The sequence below is a fragment of the Papio anubis genome, chromosome 1 (assembly GCF_008728515.1).
Source record: "Papio anubis isolate 15944 chromosome 1, Panubis1.0, whole genome shotgun sequence".
Lineage (NCBI taxonomy): Eukaryota > Metazoa > Chordata > Mammalia > Primates > Cercopithecidae > Papio > Papio anubis.
Window position 1 is genome coordinate 51,768,085 of NC_044976.1, and position 19,634 is coordinate 51,787,718.

The 19,634-nt window shown below is 54.6% G+C and overlaps 1 protein-coding gene across 11 annotated transcripts in view; it reads right to left on the minus strand.

The window, feature by feature from the left end:
- LRP8 (LDL receptor related protein 8) overlaps positions 1 to 19,634 on the minus strand; it is an 84,652-nt gene that overhangs the window by 43,244 nt on the left and 21,774 nt on the right. For all 11 annotated transcript variants that reach the window (XM_003891910.4, XM_003891909.4, XM_009208829.3 and 8 more), the window contains exon 3: positions 3,175 to 3,297. In XM_003891910.4, coding sequence (XP_003891959.1) covers positions 3,175 to 3,297 — 123 coding nt within the window. The remainder of the gene's footprint in view (positions 1 to 3,174; positions 3,298 to 19,634) is intronic.

Sequence of the window (19,634 nt, forward strand, 5' to 3'; positions counted from 1 at the left end):
CTCACCTTGAACCATCCTTCCCTCCCCCACCCTCACCCCTCCCAACAGACGCTTGAAGGTGGGTCAGAAGCCATCCCCAATCAAGTGAGCTATAATTAGAGCTGAAATGCTATTGCCACTAGGCAAATGTTCTGGGCTTTTCCATTGTGAGTCCTCGCTACATTTGAAGGTACAGAACCCAGAACCAGAGGGAAACAGCTGGGAGAAACCCCAGCCAGCTAGGGTCAGACAATATAATGGGGGAAAACACAAGAATTGGGACCTTCTCTCAAATCCCTTTCCCGCTCAGTGCAAACCCCTTCACCGACACTATTTTAATACTATAAGAATCTAATATCTTAATATCTAACAAACTGTTGTGTTGGGGAGAGAGGGCTTGCAGCCAAAATATAATAATACAAATAACACTGCCATTTACTCCAGCAATGACACTTGCATTCTTTCATTTGATTCTCACAATCCCTCTAAGGCAGGTCCATTACCACATTTTACAGATGAATAAACTGAGGCTCAGGATGACTGGGCAGCTTGCCTGAGATCTGACAGGTTAAAAGACCTGAACCCAACTATATCCGATTCCAAACTCACTACACTTTACTGCCTATAATCTTTCTTTTAGGGGTAGGGAATGGGGCTCCATCCTGGGAGCTGGCACGGCCCCAGGAACCTGGTAGGCCGTGGAGGTTGCTACGGCAACACCAATTAAATGGATAGTAGGTTGGCTGCTAGGTTCTCATTCAGTTGGGAAGGAGTGAGCAAGCCTGCTATCAGGTCCTGCTGCCCCAAATTCTGCCTGACCCTGACTGGCGCTCCCACTCTGGCCAGCTTCCTCCAGGCAGTCTTCTGCCTTGCCTCCACCCGACCAATGTAATACAGGAAGTGGGCATCATGGCTCTTGCACCCCAGCTAGCACAAGCGAGGGAGAAAAGGGGTCTCGGAATACTAAGAGTTTAGGAATCTAGGAATGGAGAAGATTCTGGAATTCTGGAATGTTACTGATCAGGACCCAGAGGGAGATGGGAAGGTATGCAGGGCTTCACGGTGAGTAGCTGGGAGAGCCCACAGGAGAGCTGGGCTTCTGTCTCCTGGGGTGCTGCCCTGGCTACTGCTCCCACAGGTGCCTTGTGAAACCTCAGAGAGCTCGAAGAGCCTTTTTTCATAAAAGGGAGACCTGCCATGAATAAGCTGTGTGTCTGTGAAGGAAGTCTATCAACTTCTCTGGATCTCTAGTTGTCCCTCAACTGTGAAAAGCGGGCCTGGGAGGCAGGAAGAGTGAGGCAGGAGGGCCCCTGCCCAGCCCAGGGGGTTGTCCCTCAACTGTGAAAAGCGGGCCTGGGAGGCAGGAAGAGTGAGGCAGGAGGGCCCCTGCCCAGCCCAGGGGGTGGGAAGGCAGCAGGTGCTGGGATGGGCAAGAGGGAGAAAGACAGAGGGACACATGGGTAGGGCAGGGGGGAGAGATGGCGAGAGGGAGGGTGAGGATAGGAGATGAGCAGGGAAGGGAGGCAGCCCAAGAGGGCAGGGGTGGGTGGGACCCTGAAGGGGACAGAAAGGAAGATGAAAAGGGACATCCACACAAAGAGATAGAGATGGGAGTGTGGAGGCGGGGGGAGAAGGGGAGCCCAGCCCTCAGGTAGCAAGGCAGCCCCCTCTAATAACCACAATGAGGCTCCTCTCCCTTCCCTTTCCGTCCCCAGTGTCGGAGTATCTGCTGGAGTGCGGTACGGATGGAGGAGCTGGCTGACTGCAGTGAAGGAAAAGCCCCCTGTAGCCACAGCCCCTCCCCAAGCACACACTCCAGGCTGCACACGACTCTGCCTCTTGTTAGCTGGGCAGCCTCGGGCAAAGGGGAGAACCGACTCCAGCCTCAGTTTCTTTCTCTTTACATGGGGATCCCCCTCCTTCCTTAGGTTGCCAAGAGGATGAAAGTCACAAGTGGGCGTGGCGGGGCTTTGTTCCTTCTGAAGCTCAGGACAAAGCACTGGGCTTCCCTCCTGCCTGGGAGCCTCCAGTACGGCATGGAGTTTGGCCACGTGATGGGTGAGGAAAGGATGGGGCCTGTGGCATGGCTGGGGAGGCCAGGAGCAGCTGTACGAGGAAATGAGGGCTCCTTGTCTCGGGTGGGGGCCGCTCTTGCTCTGTTCTCTCTCTCTCTCCCTTTCTCTTTCTCTTATGTGGAGACTGGTAGCTCTGTTGCTAGGAGACAAGGAAACCCAGTTATCACCAGCCACAGCATTAGATGGGACTCCGGTCTCCATTGTCCCCACCTCTGCCTCTGGGGCGACTGTTACCCCTAAAGAGGGGCTCTCGGGTCCCCGCCAGCCCCACCATCCTCCACATGCTTTCGCCTGAGCCTTTTGTCTCGGGCTTACGCTGCTGAAGCTCTGCCTCTGGACTGCGGGGTCCTTCCCCGCCCCCTTCTCATCTCCTTTTTAATTTAACAAATGTCACGGAATGACCTGCCGGGTGTAAGTTTGCTTTGAGGATTAGGGCCTGGAAAATAAATCATGGAGAGACAAAGCCCTGAGTGTAGGGGGCAGGCCTGGGGCTCAGCTCTGGCCTCCACCTCCCCCCGCCTGCCTCTGCCACCACCCAGCTGGTGATGGAGGCAGGAGCTCCAAGGCTCAGCCCACCCAGGATAGAGGAATGGGCCAGGGCCTCAGAGTCTTGGCTGGGTAGCCTTGGGCAAGTCACTCAACCTCTTTGAGCTTCAGTGTTCTCCTTTACAAAACTCAGAAAATGACAGTATCTGCTTCATGAGGCTGCTGTGGGGATAAAAAGCATTAATGCACACAGAGAGCTTAGCACATGGTAAAGGCTTAAGAAGCGCCAGCTGCCATTGGCACTCCTGGAATTATGGTCGGAGTTCTCAAGAACAGCAGCAGGGAGGCCTGGAGGACACGCTAGGGCTCCTTCTGGGCAGAAGGGCTTGACAAGACTCTTTCTAGCTGCTGTTGCCACAGAAACAGGGTCCAATCTGCAAGAGGGCTGTGAAGAAAGCCCAGACACAGGACAGTAGAAACCAGCAACTAAACACACCTGTTTACCAGGAGCGCCCTGAGGGCGTGGCACAGTGTTCAACTGGTCACCTCTCCTGAGCCTCACAGCTTCTCAATAAGGAAGATGTGAGGAGGAAACCGAGGCCCACCCCCACCCAGCCTGAGGGGCAGGACTCACTGCAAGTGGCCTCGGACTCATCGGAGCCGTCAGGACACTCCTCCTCGCCATCACACTTCCACCGCTCGTGGATGCAGTGGCCGTTGTCACAGGTGAAGTCACTGTCCGCACAGGTCTTCTTGGCTGCAGGGGAAGGAGGAGAGCGTAGTGAGTCTGGGAGCAGTCAGGAGGGCGGTGGGGCAACCAGGATGTGCTTGGTCTGCAAGCCGGACCACAGGGCTTCCCACAGCCCCACCAGGCCACGGACTGCCTTGCTGACCAAGGGCAGAGGACAGGAGAGACAAGCTTCATTGTTCCTTAGGCATCTGAACACTGCGTGAAGACAGGTGACATTTTGCTCTGCCCTCCAAGTCCAAGAGCTCAAATCCAGCAAACATGACAAGACTTATCATACCCCTGTCACTCTCCTGCTTCCCTTCAATGTCTAGTTCCACTGCCACTGCCTCCAGGAAGCCTTCCCTGATACCCTACAGCAGCTGCCTTAGCTCCTTCAGCCAGTTCTCAGTCTCTTTACCTGCCTGTCCCACTTTCCCCAACTGGACTGGAAGTCAAAGTCCCTTCTGCAGGCACCAGGCAGTTTGTGACCATGAATCCTACACCTAGATGATTCCTTTGTGGCAAGATGAATGAGGTATTTTGTGTTCAGAGCAGTGGAAGGAGGATCTACTGGGCAAGACACCCAAATCAGTCCCTGCCCTCAGGTGTCTACAGCCTGCGGGGTGATCTCCACACTGCTCTGGGGATTTCAATCCCAGTTCCTCCTCCTCCTCCTATCTGTGTGACCTTGAGGATGTTCCTTAACCTCTGAGTGTACATTTTCTTATCTATAGAATAGGGAGAGGAAGACAAAAGGCAGTGAGGAGGAGCAACAAGAAGTTATAATGTATGAAGAACCCGCAGCAGACTTAGGCACATGGCAGATGCTGGAGAAGTGGCAGCTGCTGTTGTTTTCAGGGTTTCAGTCTCAATTAGAAGCTGAAGGAATGGGGTTCTGTGCCCACACAGGGGATATAGCAGGCTGAGAGCTCACAGCTGGTAACAGAGCTGAGATAAGAATATGGGTACCATCCCCAGACTGGTTCTTTGCTGTTTTCTGTGTCTTGTCCTAGGAGGAACTAGAGTTTCCAGATCAAGGAGAGGAAAGGAGATGGCTGCCCATGTCACAAGGTGCCCCAGCTTCTTCCCAAGCAGCAGCACAGCACTGGGCGCACCTAGCAGGCCCGGGGGAGAGCAGTTGCCCTGTCAGGCCTTCCATGGTGGAACTGAGGCTGCCTGGGTACCCCTAGTAGCAGGGGGTGTTGGAGACCGGAAGGGGCCTTGAGCACTCCACCCCTGACACCCTGCACCCTCCATAGCAGCCCTAGGCCTCTGAATTATTGGGGGCTCATCTGCATCGAACTCACACATGCCCTGTTCCTGCTGGACCAAGCGTCCAGGACCCGCTACAGAACAAGGTGAGGAAGAGAGCACTGGGCAGGGAGTCTGGAGGTCTGGATTCGAGTCACTGCTGTGCTATTTTGCTCTGTACCCTCAAGCACATCATGGCACTTTTCTGGTCCACAGTTTCTTCATCAGGAAAAGGGAGGGTGATCTGGTGAGAGATAAGCTTTCAGGTGTGGTAGTTCCAGATCAGGAGGCCCAGAAATGAAGGCGGCAGGGGGCGGCGGTGGGGGTCCCTTTTCAGCCTAAAAGAGGATACCTCAGCACAGCAGTGACTTACCCCAGGCCTTGGGGCGCTCAGACCACCAAAGTCCCCCCCTGGAATGAGCCTGGGATGGATTTAACATCAGGGGCCATAGCATGCGGCCTCTCCCCAGGGGCTGAGAAGTCCCGTGGCCCCAGCCTGCCCCACTCCCTCATCTTCCCCTCCTCATACTTCCCAATCTAGCCCCACCTCAGCTGCAGGTAGGTCCCTACATACCCCATGCTTTTTATACCATCATGCCTTGTCCAAGCTGTCTTTAGTCTGAAAGCCCTTTCCCCCACCTCCCGCCTTGTTTCCATTACACACTGGGCTTAGTATCACCTCCATTCTTGATGTGGGAGCCTCCTGAGCTCCTACAATCTGCTGAGTGTCCTTCTAGGGCAGAGGTTGGCAAACTTTTTCTGTGAAGGGCCAGATGGTAGCTATTGAGGCTTTGAGGGCCAAATGGTCTCTGTCACACCACTCGACCCTGCTACTATGGGGCAGAAGCAGTCAGAGACATTAGATAAATAAGTGAGCATGGTTATGTTTCAATAAAACTTTATTTACAAAAACTAGGGACAGGCGAGGCCTGTGGCCTGTATTTCGATGATCTCTGTTCTAGATCATCACTGATCACGAGTCCAACATGGTTTGCTTTCTTCCCTGTCCCTGCAGCACAGGGACTGTCAAATTCACAAGAATCCAGCTTGGGGTAGGTCTCAGTGGGGGACACCGAGCCAAATGCGAGCACAGCTACCCAGCCTCTGCTCCATACTTGCAGCTCTGGGACTTGCCTTCTCCCGAGGAAGCTACTTCCATGGACCACCTTTATTCAAATCTATCCACAGGCCCTCTGGGTGCTTCTGGGGCTGCAGGCCTGCTCCCCATCCTCCGGGTAGCCTGGCAGGGATTTGGTGAGAGAGACTGGGTCTCTGAATCTGTTCCATGTCTGTCCTTTTCAGTGGAATCTTTGCAGTACATCTGCATTCTAAGATGAATTTTCTTCACACTTTGCTTAGAAGAATGCCTCTGTATGTGCAGAACTAGAAGAAACCTGAGGACTCAGAGTCCACCTTCAGATGTGTGGATTGAGGCCCAGAAAGGGAAAGGGGCTGGCTTAGGGAAATACACACGGCAGGGATAAGAACAGCTCTCCTGCCTCTCAGCCCAGGGCCCTGGAGCAGCCCACCCTGTTTCCTGCACTGAGAGGTCATTGTCAGTGATAGATACGAATACCACCTATTGGTAAATCATAGTCCGTAATCATCTTAAAGTAAGTACCAATATGAACCACAGCACCTGGGGAATTTCCTAATGTGAACACCAGTGGTTTTTCCCTCACAAGAAGCTCAGCATCCAAAAAAAATAAATGTATATCCTAGTTTCTTCTTTTTCTCATTCTAACACTTACTGGGTGCTTCCCCTGTGCCAGTCTCTGCCAGGTGTTTTTACCCAAGAAACCTCATGGCAAGGGGCCTGCTATGTACTCATTTGACGTATGAGGAAATCCAGGCCCAGAGATGTTAAGTTATATGTCCAAGGTCACATATGGGGGGAGCAGGGTCACAATCTGAACCCACAGTCAGATGCCTGCTCATCCCCACCATGGCTCCCCAAACAAACATTCAGCAGTATCAGATGTGGAAGAAAAACCTTACAGTAGGTGAGCAAGCCCTGTGCAAGCTTCAGTTCCACATTCAATAAACCTTACTTCTGTTCTACGTTCTGCACTGAGAACACAGAATCAGCCCAGCCCAGTCTCTGGGAATTAAAAGCAAGTAGGCAAGTCTGGCAAGGATGTCTGGTCAGATGTGCCCAAAACATCAGGGCAGGCTTGAAGAAGGTGATGATGGGGCTCTGTCACTGGGCACAGGACAACCAGATACCCCCCCCAAAACCCTGCCCTGCCTGGGATTCTGAAAGCCTGGGGGTGAGCTTGTCCTCCCTCCATGTGCCAAGCCCTGCAGGCACTGGGCAAGGAGGCCAGAGCAGCCAAAAACACCACTGCTGTCCCAGAGGGCAGCTTTGAGGTCAGCCCCGGCTGGGAAATGGCAGCTGCAGGGAGAGTGCCCTGTGGTGGTGGTTTTGGGAACAGATTTGTTCACTGGCTGGACCGGCTTGGAGATTTTCCACTCTGGCTCTGGCCTGGCACCTTTTGGCTCTGGCCTGGCACCTTTCACCCAATATCCCAGTGACTCCTCACAGCTATCTTGGTAGCTGTTGTTAATCCCATTGTACAGAAGAGGATATTAAGGCTTAGAGGTGAGGATGTTAGGTGGCAGAAGCGTGATTTCAACTCTGTGTGGCAGCTGCCAAAGCTTGATCTCTTTCCATTCAGACCCTCGGCCACCTCAGTGTTACCAGGCTAAGAATGAGGACCCGAGAGTCCTCAAATGTACTGAAACACCTCTCAGGTCTCCTGGAATGTGCCCAGAAGTGTGCAGCAGAATAAACCCAGGCCTGGGACGGCTTTTGCTCTGCTAATGGATGGCCAGGAGTGGGGACTAGAGTAAAGCACGCTGGAGGGCCCCATCGGAAGTGTGATCACATGGAAGGATCTGGAGTCAGAGTGGAGACTGACTCCTGGCATAGCCACCTCGGGGTGAACCTGGGCAAGTGGAGATGTGGCTTCCCCATGCAGCTTTGTCACAAGGACAAAAGGCAAAAAGACTCTTCTGGGAGATCCTAGCGAACACCCAGTGTCGGGCCGTTCAGTGCAATGAGCCCAATAGTCCCTCGTGAAGAGACCATATCAGCCCTGCCATGAGATGAGGGCTGTGCTGCCGTTCTAAGGCTGTCAGAGCAAGCCATGCCAGACCCCTACTCTGCTGGCCTTGGCTCTGGTTCCCAGGGTGATTCCGCAGCTGGGCTCATGGCTCCCTGTTTCCAGGGATTTATGTCCCCCCATGCCAGTCTGCCCCTTGGACAATGCCCACCTCTGTGAGTCCCTCAGCCCAGGAGTGATACATAGTCAACCAGGGTCTGTGACATCATAATCTGGTGCCATAGCAACAGATGGGCTGCCACAAAGGACTAGGGGATCCTAGGGGCAGTGAGGAGGGGTTGACCCCAGGGTAGAGTGGGGGATAGTGGGAAATCCAGGACAAAGGAAGTGGGAAATGCTATTTATAACAAGAACATGGGCCAAGGAAAGCACCAGACAGTCCTTGGTCTATCAAACTGTGCCCTGCCACTTGTAGGCTGTGTGACCTTACGCAAGTTACACGACTCCTCTGAGCTGCACTTTCTTTGTCTGCACTCAAGGATACCATCCCTGCTTCACGGGACACACAGGGTCATTGTGAGAAGCAAATAAGCTAAGGATAGCCCCAAAGCTTTATGAACTGAAAAGCAAAAAGGCGCAAGTTAGAGGTGTGTGAAGTCACAGCCCTGGCCCCAGCTGCTGTGTGTGTAACACTGGGCCCATCCCTCAAACCTTCTGAGCCTGCCTCCTCCTCATTAGGGAATGGAGGTGTGGCGCTGACTAAGTCTTAAGGCCCTCTCCACACTGAGTGTCTGTGATCCTATGAAATTATTAGAATCACTCAGCACCTCCTGGCTTCCCCCGCCTCTAGAGACATCCTTCCCATGCTGCTCCCCTCCCACACACATCCTGGAGCCCCAGTGCAGAGACGAGGCTTCAAAATAAAGATCAGTCCGGGCTGCCCAGGGGCACTGCTCCGTGTGGCTTCCTCTTGGCAATCCGAACGTCCTGCCATGTTGGACTCCAGAGTCTCGAGGCCCCCTACGTGGGTCTCCCATGTTACATGCCTGGAAGCCAAGGCCTAGTGAGAAGTGACTGCTCAAGGTCACAGCACATGTCTGTGGGAGGGCTGCACTTGAACCCAGGTAATGACTCCCAATCTCACTTTGTGGCCAGCAAGCCAGGCAAGGGCCACCTGACCTGGCCCAGGGGTCAGGGAAGGCTTCCTGGAGCAGGGGCACTGTGTTCAAAGAAGAGGAGTCAGCCAAACTGTGGGAGTGAAGAAAGCAGTGAAGAGCATTCCAGGAAGAAGGATAATGGGGCTTGGGGGCATGGAGGAGTGAGCAGAGTGACCATTAGGGGCTGGGACGAGGTGAGTGGCAAGGGACCTGGAGATCCACCAGGCCAGGGAACAACTTGCCCTGGTGAAGTTGTTCACCAAGTTGTGCACCAAGCTGCCCTGCAGAGGCCTGGCACAGGGGCCTGGCTTTCCTTGAGCTCACCCAGGGACCCATCCAGCCTCTTGCTAAACACAGGACTGCTCTCCAGCAGCCAAAAAACCCCAAGGCTCCAGGCTGCCAGAGCTTCCTTTGGGATTTTGTGAGGCTGTGCAAGACAGAAAATCGGCCCCTAGCAGAGGAGAGGGGTATGAGGCAGGACAGAGCCCAGGGGTGGCCATGCACCAGGATATTTAGGATAGACACTATTTTCCCCCTTGAAGATGCATGATGCCCACCGGTTTATAAAGGCCCTGAGAAGGACTGCAGTGAGGATATCTGATTGTTTCCTCCAGTCTTCCAAGCTTGTTTAACCAAGGAACTCCTTTTTCAGATGCCACATCTGTTTATTTCCCAAGAAACAAGTGGTCCAATGAACCACACCTAGGAAAACACTGCTAGGGCGTAAGCCTCTCATCCTACAAATGATTAGATGAGGTGCAGAGAAGGGAGGGACTGGCCCATGTTCACACAGCAGCCTGGTACTTGTACTTAGCCGCCTGCCTCTGGGCCAGCCCCACTAGGCCATAAAAAATAGAACAAGGTGTTCACAGAGCATAGAGCCCAGAGTGAAGCTGCAGGGACCCCACTGGAGACCCCAATCCTCAGAGCAGGGACATGTCTAGAGAAGGGCCCAGGAAAGGACACAGAGAATGTATACCCGGCCACCTAGAACAGGAAGATGAGAGAGCTGTCAGCCTTACAGGCTCTGACTGATCTCTGGTTTCTGTGGACAGGTCTTGGGCTCTAGAGAATGTTCTCTGAAGGCAGAGCAGCGACCCCTAAGAAAGATGGATTCCAGCTCAACATCGTTGCTCAGCAACCTGGGCAGGTTCTTTCCCCTCCTAGGGCAGTTGAGAGGCAGAGAGCAAAGGTAAAGCCCCCACACTGGAGAGCTGGGTGCACAGAAGGGACTCGGCTGTTCCCACTTCCTCTCTCAGGTGTGGGCCAGTGCAGGGTGGCTGGCTTTGGCCCTGCAGCCCAGCCCTAAGGCAGCTGGGCCACTTGTACCCGGGTCGGGGAGATGAAAGGGCTGCTCCCACCAACAATTACCCTTCCATAGAGCTCACCAGGCCCCGGCGTTGCCAGGACGACCGCTTCCAGCAGAATGAAGATCCAGGGTGGGGGCAGGGGGTGTGCCAGCCCACCCCTGGCCTACTAACCTGGCAGGCAGATTTAAATGACAGTCCAGGAAGCTACTATTAAACTGTCACCCCAGTCAACAGGACGACAGACCCGGAGTGTTCTCCGGCTGCAGCAACAACACAACAGTAATGAGAGGGGGAGGAGACCGTGGCCCAGAGCAACCTGTACCCCACCCGGGGACCCTGGCCTGCTGGCTGTCCCACTGCCAGAGCCACCCTCTCAGGCTGTGGCGGGTCCTGGCACGGAGCTGGGGCTCAGCACAGGGCCTGGCAAACTATTTTTAAGCAGAGGAACCCTTTTCCCAAGTGAACCCCCAACATATAAAACAGATTAAAATGGAGCTGCATGGTTGGAAGTGGGGGTGGGGGTGACAGCCACAGCCCATCGCCAGCAGATCTGGGGTCCAGCAGCACTGGATTCAAATCCTAACCCCTCCCTGGGGTTAGGATTCCCAAAGCCCTCAGTTTAAAGATCCCGTGGGTCCATTATAACATTGCAAACAGCTTCCACCTGGCTCTGCTGCTGACACTCTAGGGACCTAAGGTTCTAAGGCTGTAACACTCTGATTTGCACCCTAAGCCCCTGTGACAAGACTCCATGACAGCTACCGCCAGAGTCCGAGATGTAGATAACCTCCGGATGGCAGCCTCTGATGCCTTCCTTGCAAGGAACTGTTTATCTGAGTCCAGAAGTCCACATGCGGACAGTCTCTGACTACTCGAGGCCCGCGGTTCCCAGGAGGCAAACGGTTCCCACAGTCTCCTGACAGTAGGGTACAGGCAGCCAGCACCCATATGTGGTGGGTGGGACACGGTGAGTGGCTTTGTGCTGCCCAGCGGGCTCTGGGGCTCGAGCCACCATCATCCATCAGCAGGTGACATCTAAATTCACCCTTTCCCCCACCCTCCCATCCACCTGGGGAGACTGAGAAGCTGCAGGTGCTGAGGAGGAAGGAGACACATGAAGGGCTCGAGCCAAAGGATTCGCCCCATTCGGAATAAAGAGGCTGTGGCAGAAGGAGCACTTTTTGGTGAGGGCGGCTTTGCTTTTAAATCGGGAAGTTTCCCTCAAAATTTTCTGGGTTCTCTCCTCCAACCCATTCCACTAAGGAGTTACACGATTCTAACCAAGCCAGATCCTAAGACCGTAAATCTATTTATTTCCCAAGAAACAAGTGGTCCACCTTCGCCCCAAAACACCAAGGCATGAAAATGAGGTTGTAAGGGTCGGGAGGCCTGAGGAAAGATGAATGGGAGGCAGTGGCAGGACCCCAGCGGTGGAAGGAGTGTCACCCCTTCCCATTCTGGGCCTCAGTCTCCTCATGTGAACACATCTCTAAGGGCCCCCCTCCAGATGACCTTCTGAATTTGTGACCCCATGACACGGAGGGGTTGTGGTTCTTGGTGCTGTTGCAAGCTCCTCCAAAGGGCTCACCTGGGGCTTCCCACAGCCAAGCACCTCCTCCAGGCCCCAGTACATCCCAGCTGCTCTCAGATACTGCCGGACCCTGGCCCCACTGTCACCAAGGGAGGCCCAAGCCCTTGCTGGGGTATGTAGGCCTCCCTGTCACCACAGGGAAGAAGAGCGTCTCCGAGGGACAGACCGACAAAGGCGCCTTCCTGTCCCAGTGATTTGTGCATGCAGGAGGTATTGAACGAGTTGCAGCTGAGGGGCCGGGAGGAGGTGGGTATGGGGGAGAGGTGGGTGGGATGGGATCAGCAGGGGTCCCTGGCTGGCGCCTGCAAGGTGCTGCTGAGAGCAGGCAGCATGCTGAGAAGATGACCACGTTCCTGCCCTCTCCCAGGCTCCAGCCAGCCCCACCCCGGATTTTGGCACTGGGATTGTGGGTCCCAGAGAAACAGCTAGAAGAAAACTCATGGCATTCTTAAAGTAGAAGCTTCCAGAGGCCAGAAGGCAAGGCCACAAAACCCTTTAGGCCCTCTAGCCAGAGTCATTGCCAGGTTCCCAACCTCACATTCCCCTTCCACTCCTACCCCAGTGGAAATGTGGTCTCCTCTGACCAGGGGACCTTCCTGGCTAACCCTAGCTAGGCCCCCTGGGGCTGATGGATCCATGGCTCTGCCTCCCTTGGGCAGGCTGACCTTGGAGCTTGCCAAGGACCCCTGCATTCCAGGCTCTGTTCTTGCCACCAGCTTCCTGAGGGAAGGAGGGGCAGCTCTTCTGCTTCTTCTTTTGCAGTCGAGGAGAATGTTCTAGATCTCATTCCAGCCCTGCTCTGCCACCAACATGCTGTGTGACATGGGGCAGGCCTCTCTGGGCTCTCAGCCCCCACTAACTGCAAGTCGGAAGCTCAGGGCTCCCAGAGCAGAACTCTGCAGCCAGGGCCAAGGAGGCCAGGCTGGAGGGACTCAAGGACCCACGAGGCACAGACACTCCTCTGATGGAGCGAATGATTGAATGATGACCCCTGCCTGTGAGGGGGTGGTGGTGGGTCCCTCGCTGCTACCCACAGGCAGGCAGAGCACTCGGGCCTCTGATGTCAGCAGTGGGTTGCTGCAGCACCCTCCCCTCTGCCCACTAGGTAGAGACTGCACTCACTAGGAAGCAGCCTTGGCTAAGTGAAAAACGCAAATGCTTTCACCAATTAGGCTGGTAGGAGAAGCATTTCCTAAGAGGAGCCCCACTGGCCCATCCTGGTGATAAACGGGCAGCACCTGTTATTGGGAAATCCATCTCCTGGTGAGGGACTGCTGCCTCTCTGGAGTGCTCCTCTGTGCTGGGCTCTGGGCTCCTCACCAGGGAGTGTGGGGCAGGCTGTGCCCAGGAGGCTGGTGTGAGCTCTCTGCCACCCCCAGCCTCATGCTGGTCATCCAGGGAGCCTGTGCCCACCTGTGTGTCCAGCAGAAGGTCTGCAGGTTAAAGTGTCACTCTGTGACATCGCTGAGGCCTGTGCAGGGAGTCTGCTAGCTTTTCTGGAGAGAGGTTAAGAATATCTCACTGAGAATGGCGTTAGCAATGGGCTGTCTGCCACCCCTGGCCTGGAGGGCCTGGCTGTGCTCTGTGGCCTTGATGTAAGTCTCTGGCCGCCTCTGTGCCTTGCTCTATTCCGTCATGGCATGGTTAGTTGGATGAGATAAGCTCTAAGTTCCTCTCCTTTTTAGACAGGTTTTATCCACCACCAGGCCTAGAGTGAGGCTGACAGAGGGAGGGAACTGTGGCTTGGTCCCCAGCCCCTCACAGTCCACTCCTGTGGCTCCAGGGGCTACAAATCCAGAGCCAGTAGTCACTGTCCTCCCAAAGGCCTCCCCATAATCAAAGAGCCATCTTTCCTTGCCTACTGGCTTCCCATCTCCCCTTGAATATGACCGACTGCCTTAGCAGGACACTCAGGAACACTTCAAGCTGCCTTGCTACTGCTCTGGCCCATCCCTGGCCATCACCTGCCTCCAGTAACCACTCGATGGTTATGGACAAGCCATCAGCCTTCATACCAGGTGCTTTTGCTCATATAGCCCCACCAGGCCGGAAGCCCTTCTTCTACCTCCATGGGCAAAACTCTCCCACCCTTGAAGGCCAGCTCAAGCATCAGCTGTTCATGGTGTCTGATGATGCCCCCATCCAAATCCCCCCACCTCTGACAGAGCAGAAATGAGTGGATTCCAGCCCGGGGCCAGCCAGGGCCCACAACACCAAAGTAGGACGTTAGCAAGCTCGAGTCTCCACGGGGTGCTTATTTTGCTGCTGTATTTTTGGCAAGCCAGCCCCAGGCAGTGCCTACAGGAAGCCCCTTCCAGGCTGTGCCCACCCTGGCCGTCAGTGCTGAGATGAAGATCTGTGGCCCCACTGGCCAGGGGAGACCTCAGGAGCCGTCCACCAGACCAGACTGGACTCAGAAGTCATCCCAGCAGCTCAGTAAGCTGCTCTATGACATGGCTCGGCCACTGTCATAGAACGGGGCTCAGGGAGATGCAAACCCTTCCCAGTCTCACCTAGTGACAGCTGGGCCCTCGGCTGTGAGAAAGGCCTTCGCAGGGCTTCTCTGGGGAGTTCTGCAAAGCCCTGCCTGGGTTCCAGAGCCTCTCAGTGATCTGGGCCTCGGGAGCCCTGGGCACCCCTCCAGGCTGCCCTTGACCTCTGGGGTGATATTGGACACGCCCCTTACCCTCCTGTGCCTCAGCCTCCTCACCTAGACACTAGAGGAGTCAGGTTTTCATGTGTACCATTCAAAGGCCTGCCTGGGTTACCTCACAAGGTGAGAGTGAACGGGACAGAAGGCGGGTGCTAGAGGTGTGGGGTGGGGCTGGGTGGTGTGGGCCAGTGTGGTCAGTGCCTGCTCACAGAGGGGAGACAGGTGTGCTGCTGGCTGATGCAGACAGCAGAGCACGTGGCTCAGAGCAAGGGCTCAATGGAGAGAGTGGAAGGGCCCTGAAGCCAGGGGCTACTGAAGACCTTCGGCTCAGAGGTGGGGATCATGGGGGCGCTGGGGAACAAGGAAATTGTCTGATTGGGATATACTCCTTGAGCCCAAGAGAAATCTAGCAGACTGGTCCCGGGTCCTTAGCAGGTGTGGAGTTGAGTGACAGGTTTGAGACTCCATCCCCAGGTCGCTTGGCCTGGCTCCTCAGGGCCAGCTGTGTGGTAGGATGCCACCACCCACTTTGAGAGATTAGGAAGTAAAGACCTTAAAAGGCATGAATTGGCCAGGCATGGTGGCGTATCCCTGTAATGCCAGCACTTTGGGAGGCCAAGGCAGGCAGATGACTTGAGCCCAGCCTGGGTAACAAAAACAAAAATACAAAAAAACATTAGCTGGGCATGGTGGTACACACCTGTAGTCCCAGCTACTTGAGAGGCTGGGGTGGTCGGGTGGCTTGAGCCCGGGAGGTTGAGGCTGCAGTGAGCCATGATCATGCTATTGCACTCCAGCCTGGGCAACAGAGGGAAACACTGTCTTAAAGAAAAAAAAAAAAAGGCATTGATTGTCCCAAGGTCATATAGCTTGAGGCAGGACCAGAACCCAGGTTGTTTCATCCCTAATGCTGTGCAAGCAAAGGAAAAAGTGAGAGGTGGACCTTCCTTCAGAGAGTCTATGGCCAAACCGAGCAATGGAGAACCCCAGGTGTAACAGCCACAACCCAGAACAAAAGGAGATGCATCTTGGTTAGACTCCAGGGTGTTGATGTCACTCATCTCCCCTCTCTGGACCCCAGTGCCTCAGCTATAAAACAAGGACGCTGACCTTGGTGGTCTCCAAGCCCGCATCTCCCTTGCCTGTGAGTAAGGTCTGCTGGAGGGAGAGGAGGCAGGCCTGGGGAGGGCTCATTGCCTGGAAGAGAGACATTTTAAGTTGGTCCTCAAAGAAAGGGGTGATTTTGGCTGGCAGTAGTAGGGGCTAAGGAAGCCTGCTCCGAGGAACTATGTTTTTCCAGAAGGAAAAGGTGGATTCTGAAAGCAGATGGAGAAGTCTGCTTCTGGCTTCTCAGTGCATTTGGAGGGAAATGGGGTCCATTCTGAAGCTCTTTAGAGATTCAGGATTGGTTCCAACAGGGAGGTGTGAGCGTGTGGTCCACAACCCCTACCCAACAAGCAGATTCCTGGCCTCGGGCTCATGTTAGGCTGGAACCTAACATGATGTGAGCTTGGAGACCACCAAGGTCGGCATCCTTGCTTTACAGCCGGGGCACTGAAGCCCAGAGAGGGGAGATGAGTGACGTCACCACCCCGGAGTCTAACCAAGACCCATCTCCTTTTGTTCTGGGTTGTGGCTGTTACACCTGGGGTTCTTGTTTCTCGGTTTGGCTATAGACTCTATGATGAATGTCCACCTCTCACTTTTTCCTTTGCTTGCACTGCATTAGGAATGAGATGACCTGGGTTCTGGTCCTGCCTCAAGCCATATGACCTTGGGCCAATCAATGCCTTTTTTTTTTTTTTTTTGAGACAGTGTTTCCCTTTGTTGGCCAGGCTGGAGTGCACTGGTATATCAGCTCACTGCAGCCTCAACCTGGCAGGTTCAAGCCATCCTCCCACCCCAGCTTCCCACGTAGCTGGGACTACAGGTGTGCACCACCACACCCAGCTAATTTTTTTTTTTAATTTTTTTATTTTTGTTGTTGTAGAGACAGAGTTTCGTCATGCTGCTCAGGCACCCTAGGGCCATACTACAGCAGGTGATCCAGAGTCAGGGCCTGGGAACAACCTGTATGATTATACTTGAGTGACTTAACCTCTCAGAGCCTCAGCTTCCTCATCAATAAAATGGGGCTAACCACCTCAGGGGGTGGGAATTAAGAGAGGTTGTAATGTTGAAATTCATGGTAAATTGCACATCCCCACAAAAGCAGGCAGAGCTCTCGTCAATCATGCAGCTTATTTCTTACCACCACCACTCGCCCACTGCTCCAGCTTTCCTGCAGGGACTTTGGGGAGAGCTCGGTTGCCTCCCTGTTGGAATGGGAGAGGGCCGGGGGCAGACAGGCAAGGGGTATGGCTCAGCTGGAAAAGCATTTGGGTCCAATGAGGTGCTGGGGAGCGGCCAGTCCTCATAGGGCCTGTGGGAAGCTCCGGTGGAGCCAAGGGGGCTGCAGGCAGAACACACCTGGAACCCGGGCCCCGAGGCCATGTGGCCCAGCCCTTGGATTTCATACACGAGAAAAGGGGCCACAGCAGCCTCGAGCTCCCATGGCAACTTCAGCCAAGCAATTCCACTCCTCCCAAGACCCATCAGGAACAGAACTGCCACTGAAGAGACTTAAGGAATCATAAGATAGTCTTTGAATCACAGAACAGAATCTCCTTGTCTCAGAGAGGATCTGAGAATCGTAAAACACAGTTTACAAGTACTCAGGCTTATTCCGCTGAACGTCAGGACCAATGAGGCATGGAATCTTTCCAGTTTTAAACCACACATCTTAGACTCACAAACAGAACAAAACCCCAGAAGCTTCTAATCTAATCCAGGCGCCAGGAGTGGCAAAGGCCTGTCCCTTTCCCCCAACCCCTACCAGTGCAGGAATCCTCTGTTCCCACCGCTGACATATGGCCATTCGCCCTCTTGAATGCTCTCAGCGACAGGGGACTCAGTCAGCCGTGCTGGCTGGAGGCTGAACACGTTCCTTCCTCTTGAACGGGGAGGGAAATAAGCTCTCAACAGGAGATCCCCACTTTGTACAAATGGATTTTTCACCCCTCCTTGTTCTTTGGCTCTGGTCAGAAAGATTCCCAGGGAAGTGGAAAGGAGCCAAGAGCTGCCACGAAATGACTTTACCCAGCAGACAGGCTGGTGATAGGTTTCGGTGGGAAAAAGAAAGGAAAGGGGCGATGAATTCTAACTTGCTGAGCGATAAAGGAAATTAAGGCATAATACCGAGGAGGCAGCAGTTCTATTAACCTGGGTGGAATACCAATTACTCCAGCCTTCTCAACATTGCTCCAAGTGAAGAGAAAACCCCCAAAGAGAGTGTGATTGTGGCCCAGGGCTCATCTGGATTAGACTGTTTGTTTGCCCTGGCACCCTAATGATGGGAATGAGAGAAAATTCCCCGTTTCCTGGGAGACAACCATGCCAAAGTGGGGGAGGACAGGCAGGCCCACGCGCAGCCACTGGACTGCTTGGCAAATGCGCACGGCAGAGGGGGTCCCCAGGCCCACTGCAGAAAGGCTCAGTGAGGGGCCACTAGCAGCCTCCCCTCACCCCGCCCTGTCCAGGGCACCTTCTCTGTCCCATGTTCTGGGAAGGCCAAGCTTTCTGCTGACTCCTGTGCTACCTGGAAAGTCTCAGGTCTCTGCTGCTGGAAGCCAAAATAATCAAGCAGCAGGCCTCCTGTGTGCCAGGGACCTGCTAGATGCTGGCATGCCCTGCAGTTAGGTAAGACCTGTGGAGGTGGCCATGCCTCCGGGCGTTGGTTCTGGCAGGGCCGGGGCTAGGGGCTCTGGTCAGGACCACCCACCCATCTGAGGCCAGCCACGGGGCGAGCAGTATGGGGATAGTTCATGGCCACAAGCCCCAGCTCAGTGCCTCCAGCCAGAGCTGGGCAGAAGGGGGCAGACACGGCTGTGGGAGGCAAGAAGAGGAAAGGAGTGGGGTCATGTGCCCAGCAAACCCTCACTGCCCATTGGCATCCTGGCCCATACCTTAGCCACACCGGCCACTTCTCAGAGCCCCTTACAGAGGGGTGCCCATCAGCCTAGGGGTTCTGAGCTGGCATGGCTCCCCCAATAAGACAGGTCCCACTACAGCTTGAAGAGGAAGCCACTTTTAAACAGCCCTCCCACTGAGCACTGCCAGCTGCCCAATGATTCCACTCACCTTGGTCTTTCCTGCAAGTGAACCCTCCTCCCAGAACTAAGGTTTGGAAGATCCCAATCTGCTGCCTGACATGGCCATTCTCCCACCAAAACAGGTTGAAGGAACGCAGGACTCAAATCACGCCTTTGTCCCTTACTAGCTAAGAGACCTCAGGCAGGCTACTGGACTGCTCTGAGCCCATGTTTCCTCATTTAAAAAAGTGGTGGTAGATCCTGACTCGGAGGGCAGTTGGTTGCTAGATCACATCTATCAGTGCCCGACATAAGGGATGGCACACAGAAAATATTCAGTGACCGAAGTTCCTCCTCCCTTTTTCTCAGCCCTGTGGCAGCCCCACCACCAGGCTTTGTACACATTGAGTCCTGAAGAAGTTTTTGCTGCAATGTGTTTAAAAGGGCATCTGGAAGCCTAGCCTCTGTCAGCCTGGGCCACCTGGTTCTTTTGTGACTTATTTTCTCCATGTATAAAGTAGAAGGGCTGTTCCTTGGAGAAAAAGGTCAAGGTGGGTGGAATTATCACTGGGCAGCCAGCTGGGCTCAGTGCAGTCTACTTCAGAAGCCTCATCCCTGGCTAACACCACAGTGGTTATAACGCCAAGCGGGGCAGCCAAGACTGGCCCACCTGGACACGCAGGCAATGAGTGGAGGTCACAGGAGGTCCGGCGGCCACCTGCCCTGCCCCTCCGCCCCTGCCCCGACACTAGTCTCTCCTAAGCCCCACAGGGAGCCAGAGGCCTCTAGAATGGCTTCTCCTCCACCCACGTGCACGGGCCCTGGCACAGGAGAGGAGCTGGGGAGGAAGCTGGAAGGTACCCAGCCACCCATTCCAGGGTGAATGGTGAGCCTGCCCAAGCATGAGCTCTTATGAGGCCCAGACTGCTGGGGAACCAGGATGTCTGAGGCACATGCGTTCCTCACTCTCTGGGAGTTGGGAGTGGAGGACCCTCCTCCCCTTCTCTATTCTATTGGGAAGCTTTCCATGACCCCATGTGGGATCAGAGACCTCTTCTGACCCACAGCTTCATCATCCTGCGTTGGTGTCACTCAACCATCTTTCTCTACCAGACTAGCAGCTCGGTGGAGGCAGGCACTGAGGGAGCACGTGCTGAAGGCATCGCATGCAGGCAATCTGGAAGCCTGGGGCTTTTCATCTATACAG